Genomic DNA, 14,687 nt, shown 5'->3' with positions numbered 1-14,687 from the left:
GATCACTGCTTGTGGACATATTTTATATTCCCTCCTGTTTGGGAGAGCTGAATTTTTGCCAAGTTGTGCACCATCCCCAGGGTTTTATTTTCCCTCTCTTTCATAAAAGCAGAATGTTCAGTTGTCCAAATTATCTTTCTTACTGAGACAGAAATTACCTTCCTCCTGAAGAGTACCTATCCTCAGCTGTAATCTGGAGTTACTGCAAGCTGGCAGTGATCTCTTGTGATGAATTTTCACTTCCCTTAGACATTCAGGGTTTATCACCCCAAGTGTTCTCACTTCTTGCTGCACTCCCTGAGTTCTGTTAGGGAGGGTCACAGAATTAAGTTTGGAAAAGACCTCTAAGACCATAAAACCCAATGAACCCATCTTGTGCCTCTGCTGTCACACAGCCACCAGAGAGGGATGGTTGTGTGAGGATCCCTCCCAGGATTTGCTCAGTGCCTCCCTGTTTCCATAGGTGCAGGTGGAACACTTCCGTGCCGAGGAGCTGACGACGTGCGCGGCCGTGACGAGCCCCAGCGTGGTGCCCCTGTACGGCGCCGTCAAGGAGGGCCCCTGGGTCACCATCTTCATGAAGCTGATGGAGGGTGAGCAGGGGACAGCACCATGGAAGCGCCACTGGCACTGTCCAGTGCACATTGACCTCCTCTTCCTCCTGCCCCAATATGAATCTGTTGGTTCCTCAATGCATCCAGAATATTCCTGGTGTGTGTAATCCCTGCAATGGGCTCGCTGTGGGGAAAATAATTCCCAGTCCTGCCTCACTCCAGTTCAAGGTGTCTCTTTTTCACAGTAAAACACGGCTGGGGCTGGCTTGTGCTTCCTGTTGATTTGCAGGGCTTCAGTGGAGCACTTGCCCTGGAAAAGGGGATGCTTGTTGTCTAAGCAAGCCTAGATGATTGCATTGCCTGGAGCTCTGTTTCTGCCCAGAACCATGGAAAACAGGCTGTGAAGAAAGAGCTGGTGGTCAGTAACACCTAGAAATGCAGACCCAGTAACACCTAGAACTGTTCTCTTATTCACAGAGCAGTTGCTTTTGCTCCAAAGCAACTATTAAAATGACACTGAACAAAAAAGCATATTAACAAGGCCTTCTTTTCTGGGCAGCAAAAACTCTGGGAATAAACAAAAGGAACAGAGCCATGTGTGGAAGATAAGTGCTGTCAGACCTGGAAAATCTATTTTTTTTTCAATGGAAACAACCAGGAATGTTAATGATGCTGGGGAGAATTTAAAGATAAGCTAATGTGGACTCCCTGGATTCCTTTCTAGGTGGCTCATTAGGGCAGCTCATTAAACAGAGTGGCTGCCTGCCAGAGGACAGAGCCCTCAGCTACCTGGGCCAGGTGTTAGAGGGTCTGGAGTATCTTCATGCTCAAAACATTCTCCATGGAGATGTCAAAGGTAGGAAGGTGTTTGAAGTACCTTGTTCCTCCCTTTGCTTAGAAGTGGCAAACTTCTTGGAGATTAAATTAAGGGATTACTTACTAAAGTTATGGGATCTACTTACTAGATTTTCAGATCTATGTTTGAAATAGTTTCCCCTGGTTCTAGACTGCTGAGAATATCATATTTGTCACCTCTTCTTATCACCCCATGGGTCTGCCAGGCTGCTTGCCCAGGCTGCCCCACCACTGGGCTATAAGAATCTCCAGGGTAATTGGTAGTTTGTAAGAGATAATGACAGCTCTGTACTTGCTTAAGCCATTGACAGGAGAAATAAATCTCTTGGGCTTAAAAAACTGTCATTCTGTGTGCTTTTGACTGTTTTTCCCATCTCCTAATCCAGAGGAGACTAATGGAACCCTTCTCGTTGGCAGCGGAGAACGTGCTGCTGTCGGACGATGGGAGCAGGGCCCTCCTGTGTGACTTTGGCCACTCTGCTCACCTGCACCCAGACGGGCTGGGAAAGTGCTTGGTCACAGGTGAGGCTTTGCTGCTGCTCTTCTGAAGAATTGCCCTTCTGACTCATTCTTTCTTGTGAACATTTACATGTGGCTGATTTGCAAGCAGCTGCGTTTTCCAGGCTGAGCATTGCTCAGGGTTCATTGTTATTACTGTGAGGCATCCCACTGCCAGCCAAAATGAAATGAAATTTGGGAGGAGATGGTCCTTATCTCCCAGGCTAGAAGGGTTTTTGTAAGATTATGTCAGTATGCTGCATCCAGTGTTTTGTTCCTGCAAGAAACCACACTGGAACTTTAAAATCCTACTCTGACTTGTCAGGTAACCTCACTAAATAGTGGGGAAGAGTCCTGACCTCCACTAAGGCAAAATTCCTTTTTTTTTGACAATTAAACTTAACTGTGCTTCTTCATGCAGTTGTTGAAAGAGAAGGGTACGTTTTCTAAAGTCAAGCTCATGTTTTGCCTCCCAGATTTGCTTGGAAGGGAAGTTTAATCCCTGTTCTGTGTATAAGGGATGGGTCTGAGAGGGAACAGGTTCTAAAAACACACAATGCTGCTTTTTGGGTTAGGGTGGAGTCCCTCCACTATGGAGAAAAGCTGGGAGAGCTCAGATTGTTCAGCCTGGAGAAGGCTCAGAGCAGACCTCAAAGCCCCTTCCAGTGCCTAAAGGGGTTCCAAGAGAGCTGGAGAGGGACTTGGGACAATGGCCAGGAAGGACAGGGCAAGGGGAAATGGCTTCCCACTGTAAGGGGGCAGGGTCAGATGGGATATTGGGGAGAAGTTCTTCCCTGTGAGGGTGGGGAGGCCCTGGCCTAGGCTGTCCAGAGAGGCTGTGGCTGCCCCTGGGTCCCTGGAAGTGTCCAAGGCCAGGTTTGATGAGGCTTGGAGCACCCTGGGACGGTGGAAGGTGTCCCTGTCCATGGCAGGGCTTGGTACTGGATGGGCTTTAATGTCCCTTCCCACCCAAACCACTCTATGAAGCTGACATATTACACAGGGTCATTTGTTGGAGACAGGAACAACACAAACTCTCAGAGTTTGAACTGTTTAATAAAACAACAGCCTGTTCTATTGTTCTGAACCTTCTCATATAGTGAGTGCAAACCCCCCCAGGTCTGGACAACTCCTTGGTCGAGGTTTTAGCATCACCCAGCTCCTTGACCTGTGCTGTGTCTGCTTTCTGGATTGAACATGATTGGCTGAGGTCCCTGCTTGGGTTAGAATCCAACCCATCCCTGCCCCATCCCAGGGCTTGTTTTACTTCTAGGCTTGTTGAGTTTGGGGGTCTGATATGGCCAAATTATTTGGCAGCTACAGTCTAGCTGCCAGTGTGACAATTCACCCTTTCAGTTATATTGTAAAAAAAATTACAAGTGTTCTTTGTTATCTTCTGCAGGTGCCTTGCAGATAGGACAACAAAGATAACATGATTTTAATTTGAATGAGGCTTTCCACTCAATTTGACAAACGTAGCTCCTCCAGCCAGAAGTGTGCTCCATGTATCACTGGAGCTGCAGCATTCACATCTAGGAGCTGTTAGGGGAAAACCACCCATGTCACAGTCCTTCAGGCTGGCATGTCACAGGTTAACTGTTCAGAAGCTACAATGTTACAACTTAACACTATAAACAATAAACAATTCCACTCAAAACTGTTTCAATTAAAAACACACATATTTCTATCACTGATGTCTTCCAGACATTTGAGTTTTGGATTTTGAGTAGGGTGATGGGCAGACTGTCCCACCATTGTTGATCTGTTTCCAACAAGCTGTCAGCTTGCTAGGTTATGTTGTAAATTTATTGAAAAATATGAGAACATGAGAGCACCCAAAACTTCTGAGGGGGAGTGTGCATCCACCCCACACCTCCTTAAGAGTCCAGTATAGCCAAATTTATTTGGCAGCTATGGGCTAGCTGCCACCATGACATTGACATGTCTCTTTAGCTGAAAAGAGAGGGATTCTGCCTTAGGCCTCCTACCAGTGGCACTGGAGCAGTTTTCTTGCCTGCATGCAGTGAGTTTTCTCCTGGGTGGTTTTAGGGAACTACGTGCCTGGCACAGAGACCCACATGGCCCCGGAGGTGGTGATGGGGAAGCGCTGTGACTCCAAGGTGGATGTGTGGAGCAGCTGCTGTATGATGCTGCACATGCTCAATGGCTGCCACCCCTGGACCCAGTACTACAACCACCCTCTGTGCCTGAAGGTGAGTGACCCAGCCTCTCTGCAGCACCAGGCAGGTGAGCTGCCAGAGCTTGTTATGCTGGCCAGGGAGCACTCGCCTCGGGTGGATGGCTGGGAGCCAGCTGGGCATCTGACAGCATGCCAGCCTTGCTTTGGGAGCTGAATGTTCTCCATGCCTGCTCTGCTTGGACTGTTCTTCCATACCCTGCTTGGGGTGACTTTTGAGCCATTCAGCTGTAATAAAATTACTGTTCAGGTCTCACTTAATGCTTCCATTTCAGTTGGAAATGCTGTTGGGGTGGGAAGAACTTTCCTGAAATCAAATTAAGCCTCTCTGGTCTAACCTCTTTCACTTCCTGTTTGTTACACAGATCGCTAAAGAGCCGCCTCCTCTGAGGGAAATTCCACCTTCCTGCAACCCTCTCACTGCTGAGATTATTAAGCTGGGGCTGGAGAAGGAGCCTCTGCACAGGGCATCTGCATCAGAGCTCAAAACTAAGACCTGTGTGGCACTCGAGGAAGGTAGCAATGTCCTGATGTAACTGATGGTTCAGTTATGAACCTTCATATTCCCACTGAGAGAGTTGCTGGTGCTGTTCTTTTGGGAAGCACCAGTCTGTTTTATTGTCCAGTATCATTTATATAATTTAATATCATTTGCACAGTATTGATGTGTATTTTGGGTTGATGGCTTTTGCCTGCAGCCGAGTGTTTGTCACCCAAATAAATGCTAATTCCTAATGCTAATTTCCTGTGTGCTGTCACATGCTCTTCTCTGCTGAAGGAGGTGAGCTCTCTGTGGCTTTGCTCAGGTGCTGTGCCTGGGCTCCTGTCCTGAAGAGCCTGGTGTGCAGCACAACTGCAAGCAGAGGTTTATTACATCCTTAGCTGTAACTCATGCCTGTGGTTCAGTATTGCCCCTGACACCCTCACTAATTTATTTCAACTTAATCCTTCTGAGTGGTTCTGTAATACAGCAAGAATTTGTGGAGGTGATCTGATTTTATCTTTTGAAGAAGCTGGGCATTTTACAGCAAATACACTTCAAAAATTCCTATAGCAAAGAAAAACTTTTCCTTCTTTTATTGCTTTATTTGATAATGTTTGTATCCTTTTTGTTTTTTGTAGTGGGAGGTGTGAGAAGCCCCTGGAAAGGTGAATACAGAGAGCCCAGACATTTATCTTTGAACAAAGAAAACAGTGCACAGACATCCCTGTCCCCTACAGTGAGCCCAGTTTCTGAGACTGGTTCTGACCCAAAACTGTCAGTCAAAGTTTCCTGTGCCAGCCCAGTCCCACCACCTCCATCTCTGCAGCAAACAGAGGAGGTTGAGGGAAGCCACTGGAATGAGGGCAAGGAGTTACCTGAGACCTGTGACCCCCCACCTCTCTCCTCGACTCCTCTGCCCCTGAAGAGCTGCAGCCACATGGAAAGAGCCACAACCATTTCAGAGCAAGAACTTCAGCAGCTGGAAATTGGTGAGCACTGGGCTGGGGGAGGAATTCAGCTTTTTTTTTTTTGCTTGAGAGCAGGATAAAAATACAGCTGCTTTCTGTTGGCTTGTTGACAGTTATTTTTGGGTTTTCAGCTTGGATGTCATTTTGCTCATAGTTCCTTTCTCGTTACACAAATTGCTCAACCTTTCTTCAGACTACCAAAACTAATAGTTCTTAACCAATTAAATGTGCCACAAAGGCAGTGAACAGAATTTCCTTCCCCCTGAACAGGGGGGAACCTTCTGAGAGAGGTGCAGGAATCTCTTAGTAAACAGCCTGTTTCAGGCTTGTGCTTCTTGGCACTGTGTAAACAGTGTCAGAATTCCAACTTCATCTAGAATTTTAGGCTCAAACTTTTTTTTTTTTTTTTTTTTAATTAAGGTAAACCAGGATAAAATAGGGGAATGACAGATGTCAAGCAAAGCAGTGCAGTTAAAATCAGCCTGCAACTGTTTTTCCTACAGCCATCAGCCAAGGAATTTGGTTACAACAACAATCCAGATTTTGAAAGGCAGCAGTAAATTCAGTGTGGAAATCAGTGATTTGTCCAGTTTCATTGCCCCAGTATAACTCTACATTTCACCTTTTTTTTCCTCCTATATTTTCAAGTCTTTTTGAATGAATTGAAAGCTTCTAGTTAGGAGGAAAGTTATTTGAATTGTAACTGTGTCAGGAAACTGAGGAATGAGGAATTTTATGGGTTGCTGATGGGCAGCTTCTTTTTCAAATGGCTTTGGGTCCCAGCAGCATTGTAAGAGCTGGTTATGTATGGGATATCTGGATATTATCAGCAATATTTGCAGTATTTGTAAGTACTTGTATCCAGATAAGGGAGTACAAACATCCAGATACTTGTGAGAGCTGAGTACATGAGTTTGACCTTTCCTTGATAATGTGGATAGATCTAGAGTGACATCTCACAGGAGACATTATGGGCAAGAACTGGTAAATTTGGATGCTGTTTTGCATGTTGTTGCACAATCATCTCCTCTTGGCTCAGTTTCCCTGTGTCACAGTGCTGGCTGTGGCCTCTGCAAGGCAGAGTTGTGTGTTGGGTTCTGCTGCACCAATACGAATGTTCATTAATACTCCTGAAGAAGCTTTGGATATTAATTGCAGAGCTGTGATTAGAACAGGGAGGCATGAAAGGAAACACTGGAAATGTCTCCCTTCTCTTCCTTTTGCTGCAGAACTGTTTCTGAACAGCCTTTCCCAGCCTTACTCTCTGGAAGAGCAAGAGCAAATGCTTTCATGCCTCAGCATCGACAGCCCCTTTGTGTCAGATGCCAGTGAGAAGGTGAGTGGGGATGGATGGGGGTGGCTGACTGGTCTCAGGAAAACTGGAAGCTGTGACCAGTGGAAATCTGGAATTTCTCACTTTTGCTGCTGCTTTCTGACACCAGATTTGCTGGGGAGCAAATGCTTTCCTCATGCCCAGTGGGGTGCTGAGGGTTGCAGCTGTGCTTTGGTTCCCTGTCCAGCGTGGATCCTTTCCTCCCGAGGCTCTGCTGTGCTCTGTCCTCCCCAGAAGTTTCAAGTGTGTGGATGCAGAAATCTCAGCTGCCTCAACCTTGCCTGCAGGAGAAGGGAGCTGGGGAAGCAGTGATGGAAGTAGGAACTGCACCAAGCAGCTGTGCAGGGTCTTCTTCCTGGTCATGACCACCAGTGGGAGGTTTAGGGAAAGACCAGGAGAGTAGGACAGGAAAACAAACCAAATCTTGGATATTCCCAGCCTATGGATCTATTCTCCATTAACTTATTTTAACCCATTGATACTAATGAGTACATAGTCCTAGTTATTTAAATACCTATTTCAGTTAGATTGGTTTGCTCTCTCTGGTGTTCCTAAGGTAAGGAATATCAGTGAGGAGCACTGAGTAAGCCTTGTTGGACCAGGGAAGGACAAAAGCCCTTCGATCACAGTTTTCAAAGACATTGAGACCCAAATTTGTGCATCCTGGCATCTGCAGGAGTCAGTTCTGGTCTGGAGCAGCTTTGTGTCCTATTTTTGTCTCTCTTCTCAGTCTTCCAGTGCTTTTTGAGGAGGACTGAGGGAGTTCTGCACAGCTCAGCTGTTGACACACACAGTGTGCAGTGTGGGATCTGACTCTGCTTGGTTTTTCCCACGAACACCTACCCCATACCTTTAACTTGATTTTTGACTGGTTCAGACCACTGTGCTGATGTCAGATTGACTGGGACAATACAGACCCTTCCCCACAGTGCAGCAGCTCAGGGTCTATGGTTGTTTTTGTACAGTTAATTGTTTCTTCTGTGTGTTTCTAATGTCAGTAAGTGACAAATATTTGAACTGATGCTTAATTCTCCTGTCAGTCAGTACAACCCCTCTTTTCTCATCCAACTTTTCAGCTCATTATTGATTTAACTATTGAGAATATCTGATAATGACTGTGGCACTGCTATCCATTCCCTTTCCCAGATGGCACATAAATGTTGAGTAAAGCCCAGCCGTAAACCCCTCTGGATTTTTTCCTGCTGACCTTATTTTAATGCTCATCTCCTGCCAGCTTATTTTCTTTTGGAGGCTTAGACAAACTTGTGCTTACTCCTGCAGAACTCCATGAAGGCTTCTCACAGCTTGAGGGACACCATGAGCTCTGGGATCCATTCCTGGAACAGCCAGGCAGACGGGCAGAGCTCCAGCTGGAACAACCTGCTGAGCCGCAGCCGGCACACGGACACTCCCAGCTACTTCAACGGTGGGTCTGCATTTCCATACCTGGGAAAAATGGCCAGAATCACTTTCTCACTATCTAGACAGGCTGGATAGGGATGTTTTCAGCTCCTTTTGTCCTTCAGTTGCTGTGCCAACACAGACCCCCCCCTAAAGATGGGATTTGAGGAAGCCCAGTCTGTCCCAGTCACAGATGGGTGGAAGGCACTGGGTCTGTACAGCAAAATCCAGGGAAGTTTCTGAACACACAGAGCCTGTGTACCCTGCCTCATGCAGCTTCTATGTGCAAGGACTGTTTTATAACCACAAACATCTACCCAGAATTTTGAGGGCATATTGTGCAAATTAATACATCACTTCAGCTGCTTTCTTGCTAAATGCAGCTCTGCTCTGTGAGTCATCCTGTCTGCAGCTAGCTCCATGCTCAGCAAAAGACCTACATAAATGAAATCCTTAATGACAAAAATGAGTTTTTCCCCATGTGTGTGCCTTGTCAGTCAGTTTTGCTGTGGACTGTGAGGTCCTTGTGGCTCAGCAGAAGTTAAAGAATCTCTTGTGCATTCCAGGAGTGAAAATCCAGATCCAGTTGCTAAGTGGAGAAAATTTGCACATCAGAGATTTCCACAGGACAAAGGTGGGAGACATTGCCACAGGGATAAGCAGCCAGGTGAGACACAGACTGGAGTTCAGTGCATCATCTGAGGAATGGTTTCTTCCCTACCACAGCCTCATAACCCCTGAATTCCAGAGAGACCCAGGAGTGGTTCAGGGATCCTTAGGACACCTTTAGAACCAGAACCTCAGTGCTGCTGTTGTTGTGAGTGTGGTACCACAGGATGTTTTCTGAATCACACAGTCATTAAGGTTGGAAAAGACCTCCAAGATCATCAAGTCCAACCTTTCAGTAAACCCCACAAGGCCCACTAAACCGTATTTCCAAGTGCCACATCCACTCATTTTTTGAACCTTTTCAGGGATGGTGCTTCCACCACTGCCCTGGGCAGCCTGTTCCAATGCTTGTCCACTCTTGCAGTGAAGAAATTTTCCCTAATGTCCAGCCTAAACCTAGTACCAAACCTGAATTATAAGAGTGCCAATTGTCAGAGTGATCACAGGGATCTATACCTTAGAAAACACCTGTGCTGCAGCCTAAAAAATCCTTCTCTATTATAAACTCTTTCCCCTCTCCCTAAAGAATCATTATATAGGATTTTCATCATGAGCAGTAGCATCAGCTCAGGGAAATGAGCTGTGTTTGCTTCCAATTTGTTCTGTTGGAGATGTTGGCACACTCCTGTGAACCTCACTGTGGGCTGCCTTGGCTGTTCCTGAAAGCATCTCTGGAGTGTCTGTGGGACTGTGACTCATCTGAGTGTAAAATGGGATTGTCTCTAAAAGATGTTGCACCAGCCCAGAAAATGTTCCAGTGGTGCTGGTTCTCTCTAGACTCTGTTCAGATAAACATCACAAAGCAAAATACCTGGAGAGGAGCTCAGGTGCCCAAACATGGGCAGCTCAGGACCCCCAGCCATGGCCCAGAGCTCAGGGAGGCACTTTGGCAGCAGGGTGGGCACTGCCCAGTCCAGTTCCGAGGATTCCCTTACGAGAGGAGTTCAGGATGTTCCTGCCAAGCACGAAGCCCTCCCTGGGAGCTGTTCTTGTCTCGGGAAGCTGTGTGTGATGGAGGGGTGTGATGTCCTGGAGGAGACTGGAGTGTCACTGAGCTCTGTGTGTTGTGCCCCACAGATCCCTGTGCCTGCCTTCAGCCTGGTGACCAAGGAGGGGCAGCCTGTGCGCTATGACATGGAGGTGCCCGACTCTGGCATCGAGCTGCAGTGCACCCTGGCCCCCGACTGCAGCGTCAGCTGGGCCTGGCGCGTCAAGCACGGCCAGCTGGAGAACAGGCCCTGAAACCCTGCCTGCTTTGGAGGTTTACACCTTGTGCAAAGAAGGAATTGCAAAAGCTTCTGACCTCCCCTGCCATGGAGCACCAAGTGCAGTGGCTGATGTTTGTGCTGCAGCAGGATCACAGCTCACTGCCCTCGGGCTTCACTTCCGTTGGCTGTTCTGATGCACTTCCAAGACATGTCCTGAGCTTAGACATTCCCCAGGACAGTGGGAATTTCTTGTTTTGGGTGTGTTAGAGCTTGAGAATGGTAGGTGGAAATTCCTCACTTTTCAGAGGAAGGAGGTTGTGCTTTTCAGGAGAGCAGGGGGATTGCTCTTGCTCCCAGGTGAGGTCGGTCGTTGCTGGGCTTGCCCAGAGGAGGAGGCTGGGTGCCCTCAGTGCAGCTGGGGGTGGTTGTGCTGAGGGGAGATGGCTAACTTCCTTCCAGCTAGAGATAAAAACATTTCTGTAGGCTCTGGGGAGCATCATCTCCACCTCAAGCCTTTTGCATGGGGAGGATCGACAGCAGCCACTGGCTGGTTCTTGGTTTCACCTCCCACCCTTCCCCGCAGTCGCTTCCTTCTTGAATCAGAAAAGAACTTTGTTCCCAGAAAGAGCTTTGCTTGCAGCTCCCACCTGCAGGTCTCAGAGGAGCTGGTGCTCTCTCTGGTGTCCCTGGCAGGCAGGGCAGGAGGAGGGTACAGAATTCCTTTGTGGGAGGGTGGAGGGGTTGTTCTTCCATCCTGTTCCCATCTCTGATGTGGGACTTCAGGTGCACTGTCCCATCCTTGATGGAGTAAGGGACATCAACTCTGTCAATTGTGACAGGGCTGAATTTTATTGCAGAGTTTATAAAAACCTCCCTCCCAGCTCCCCAGTTCTGTGAGCTCAGCCCAGTGCCCCAGTTCTGTGAGCTCAGCCTGGCCTCACAAGGCTTCCCACTCCTCCCCTCACTTCAGACTGGGATCACTGAGTGGGATGGGCAGCTGGGCCTGGAATGCCTTAAGCTTTGAACTGTTTTTTTTTACTGATTTGTGAATGTTTGGAACATACTGAAACCTCACAGGTCAAGTTCAGGTGGGCGGGTGTTGTTCGCTCTTCTCCATCCCAGAACAGATCCCAAGGGAGGTGTGAGCTCCGAGTGTGCTTGTTCAGGGCTGCTCCAAGGCCTGGCACACCTGGAAATCACAGTCCCTCCCTGTGGCTGTGCTCTCCCAGAGCTCTGTGGCTGCCTCTGAGCAGGGGCTCTGCATCCAGCCTGGGCAGAGAAACAGCTCCCAAAGGCCAAGGTGGGCTCTGCCAGATCCGTGCTGCTCTGGGAGACACAACGGGGCAGCAATTCTGGCAGTGTTCCCAAGAGCTCACTTAGAAAATAGCTGGGAAAAGCTGAACTCTGAGCCTCCCTTTTTGAGAACCAGCACTCCTTAAACAATGGATGCTCTTTCCCTTTGGTCTCCCAGAATATGGGCTGGTTTTGCTCCACCAGACAGTGACATCCCAGATCAGAAAATTCAAGTTGTGATGTAATAAGAAAGTGGAACTCATGAAGAAAAATGAAACCTGTCTCCACTCTGGGTATAGTTTTTATAGCACTTTTTGTTCTGAAGCACTTAATACGTTGTCCAAAATAGGCACCTAATTATATCTATAATGCCACATTCAGAGTCTTTTTAGTAAATAATTAACACATTATGCACATGTCTTCCAGGAGGGAATGGGGAAAGGGGGAGGATGGCTTGATTTCTTTTTTCAGATGCCATAGACTACTAAGAGTTTAAGCTCTGGAGCAGGAGGGATCAAAATGCCTCTTCCAAGGGTCCCAGAAGCTCCCAAGCACAGTGCATGCCTGGCTCCTTTCCTGAGCTTCCTCTGAGGGGGCAGGAGGAGAACTGTTGGTTGTTTCTGTGTGTGTGTGTGGTGATGTGTCAATCCCAAAGCATCGTGGCTTCCATCCCAAAGGCTGCCCCTTGTGCCTCTGTGGCCTGGGGGCTGCTCCCATGTCCTGGTATCTGGTTCCATGCCTGGGCATTAGGATTGAGCCCTGGAGCAGCAGGGAGGGAGGGAGCAGCAGGACTGGCTGCAGAACTCCTGGGCTCTGCATCTGCAGCATTAACCTGAACTCAGGCCACCTGCACAAGAGCAGCGAACCCTCCTGGGGCCCGGGATGTCCTCACAGTGTCCATGGAGGTGTCTGTGCTCCCCTGGTCCATGGAGGTGTCTGTGCTCCCCTGGCCCATGGAGATGTCTGTGTTCCCCTGGGCCCATGGAGGTGTCCGTGTTCCCCTGGTCCATGGAGGTGTCTGTGCTCCCCTGGCCCATGGAGATGTCTGTGTTCCCCTGGGCCCATGGAGGTGTCCATGTTCCCCTGGGCCCATGGAGGTGTCCGTGTTCCCCTGGTCCATGGAGATGTCTGTGTTCCCCTGGGCCCATGGAGGTGTCTGTGTTCCCCTGGTCCATGGAGATATCTGTGCTCCCCTGGGCCCATGGAGATGTCCATGTTCCCCTGGTCCATGGAGATATCTGTGCTCCCCTGGGCCCATGGAGATGTCCATGTTCCCCTGGTCCATGGAGATGTCCATGTTCCCCTGGGCCCATGGAGATGTCCATGTTCCCCTGGTCCATGGAGGTGTCTGTGTTCCCCTGGGCCCATGGAGATGTCTGTGCTCCCCTGGCCCATGGAGGTGTCTGTGTTCCCCAATACCCTCACAGCAGCATTAGCCAGGATTCACCCTCTCTGTTTTGTCCAAAGCCTCCAGTCCTGTTTTGCTGCCACCACAAGTGCCCAAGTGAGGCTGCAGGTTCCCAGCACACAAAGCTTGGCTGTGTCACTGCTCTCAGGGTGGGATGTGGTGGCACAGTCCCTGCCTGGGGACAGACACCTGGCAGCCACACAAACCACTGGTGCCTTCCCAGTCCCTGAGCTGGGGTTCTCCTCTGGGATGATCTCCAGGCTGAGCTGCCAGCCAGCCTGAGCTCTCCCTGGCTTTCTCCTGCTGCCAGGACAGTTTCCTCTTCCCTCAGTTTGTCACTTTGCTGTGACAGGCACAAACAACCCAGCTTCCAGATGAAGGCAATACTGACAGCAGGAAGTCGGGGACGATTTGCATTATCCTCGTTCAAATTTGGCTGGAACTGTCAGGTTTCATAACGAGTGTTTAGGACAGAACCCCAGCTCAGGGTGGGGAGGACAAGTAGGAGTGATAAACACAGATGGCTCTTGTCGTGCAGCTCCTGTTCAGGAAGTCTGGAAAATTCACTGCTGGTGAGGTGAGGTGAAGCTGAGGATCTCTTTGGGATGGGCAGTGGGGGAAGGTGCTGAAACCGGAGCTTGTATGGAATGAATGACACTTTATAAAACTGTGATTTTTTGAAGTTAATGTTTTTGACCTGCATTTTCACAGGGAAAAAAAATAAAGCTAAAAAAAAAAAGATTTTGTTTGTTGTCATCGCTGGTGGTTTGATGTGTTGTCCTAGAGAACAAGATGGTGATGCTGAATAAGACATTTTCCAGGAAGAGGAGCCTGCTCTGATTAAACTCTGCTATATAATAATTTGAGGGATGCAGGAGCAGTCAGGGAGGGGGCTTGGGCACTGCCCAGGCTCCCCAGGTCCCACCCCAAGGCTGCCAGAGCTCCAGGAGCGTTTGCACACCGTGCCCAGGGATGCACAGGGTGGGATTGCTGAAGTGTCTGTGCAGGGCAGGAGCTGACTGGATGATCCTTGAGGGTCCCTTCTAGTGCAGGATATTCTGGGGTTCTGTGATTTCTTGGGCTGAAGAGGCAGCACTAACTTTGATGGCTCTGAGCCCAGGCTTTGCTGAATATCCTGGCATCTCTCTCCTTCCAAGCAGAGAGTCCTGTCCTCCCTCTGTCCTGTTGTAGGGGATTTGCTGCACTGGGAGCAGCTCACTGTTACCTTGGGAGGTGCAGGTGGAGCTCTGGGGATCCCCCCACACCTCCCAGTGTTGCAGCCCCTCTGCTGCTGCTGCTGCACGGAGCTGAATCCTTCTGGTGAATGAGCCCAGGGGGCTGTGGCCAGGCTGATGAGTGAGGACAGTTACCCTGAAACACATTTTTTGTTCTGTCATGCTCCCACATGTCTGTGCTGTGAACAGACCTCAGATCTGTTGTCCTCAGAAAAATGGTGGGTGGTTTCTCGCTAGAATTCCAGACTGGTTTGTGTTGGAAGGGACCCTAAAGATCATCTCATTCCACCCTCTCACCTCTCACTATCCCAGGTTGCTCCACGCCCTGTCCCACCTGGCCTTGGACATTTCCAGGGATGGGGCAGCCACAGACACTCCCTCCCTCTTTCCATCCCTCCCTTCATCTTCCTCCCTCCCTCCATCCTTCCCTTCCTCCATCTTTCCTTCCTTTTCTCCCTCCCTCCTTCCCTCCATGACAGCATCACCCCCTCATGCAAACCCCTCTCCCAGACAAGTCCTTTATCCTCTGAGACATTTTATTATCAGTTCTGCTTTAGATTAAACAGGCCTTCAGTATATAAAAA

The 14,687-nt window shown here is 48.9% G+C and overlaps 1 protein-coding gene across 8 annotated transcripts in view; it reads left to right on the top strand.

Moving 5' to 3' along the window:
• The window catches only part of MAP3K14 (mitogen-activated protein kinase kinase kinase 14), a 28,926-nt gene extending 15,334 nt beyond the window's left edge, over positions 1–13,592 (top strand). For 2 of the 8 annotated variants that reach the window (XM_058857949.1, XM_058857948.1), the window contains exons 7-16: positions 464–593; positions 1,279–1,410; positions 1,827–1,931; positions 3,957–4,120; positions 4,470–4,620; positions 5,227–5,577; positions 6,786–6,892; positions 8,171–8,315; positions 8,857–8,957; positions 10,037–12,516. In XM_058857949.1, coding sequence (XP_058713932.1) covers positions 464–593; positions 1,279–1,410; positions 1,827–1,931; positions 3,957–4,120; positions 4,470–4,620; positions 5,227–5,577; positions 6,786–6,892; positions 8,171–8,315; positions 8,857–8,957; positions 10,037–10,201 — 1,551 coding nt within the window. In that variant the 3' untranslated portion in view covers positions 10,202–12,516. Of the gene's footprint in view, positions 1–463; positions 594–1,278; positions 1,411–1,826; positions 1,932–3,956; positions 4,121–4,469; positions 4,621–5,226; positions 5,578–6,785; positions 6,893–8,170; positions 8,316–8,856; positions 8,958–10,036; positions 12,523–12,557 lie in introns of those variants that run through there. The other 6 variants (XR_009279671.1, XR_009279669.1, XR_009279668.1 and 3 more) reach the window with 6 other exon arrangements.
• Positions 13,593–14,687: the final 1,095 nt, after the last annotated feature.

This window comes from Poecile atricapillus, chromosome 27 (assembly GCF_030490865.1).
Source record: "Poecile atricapillus isolate bPoeAtr1 chromosome 27, bPoeAtr1.hap1, whole genome shotgun sequence".
NCBI classification, from domain to species: domain Eukaryota; kingdom Metazoa; phylum Chordata; class Aves; order Passeriformes; family Paridae; genus Poecile; species Poecile atricapillus.
Note: the sequence above shows the minus strand (reverse complement) of the source record. Positions and strands in the feature narration are given on the sequence as shown.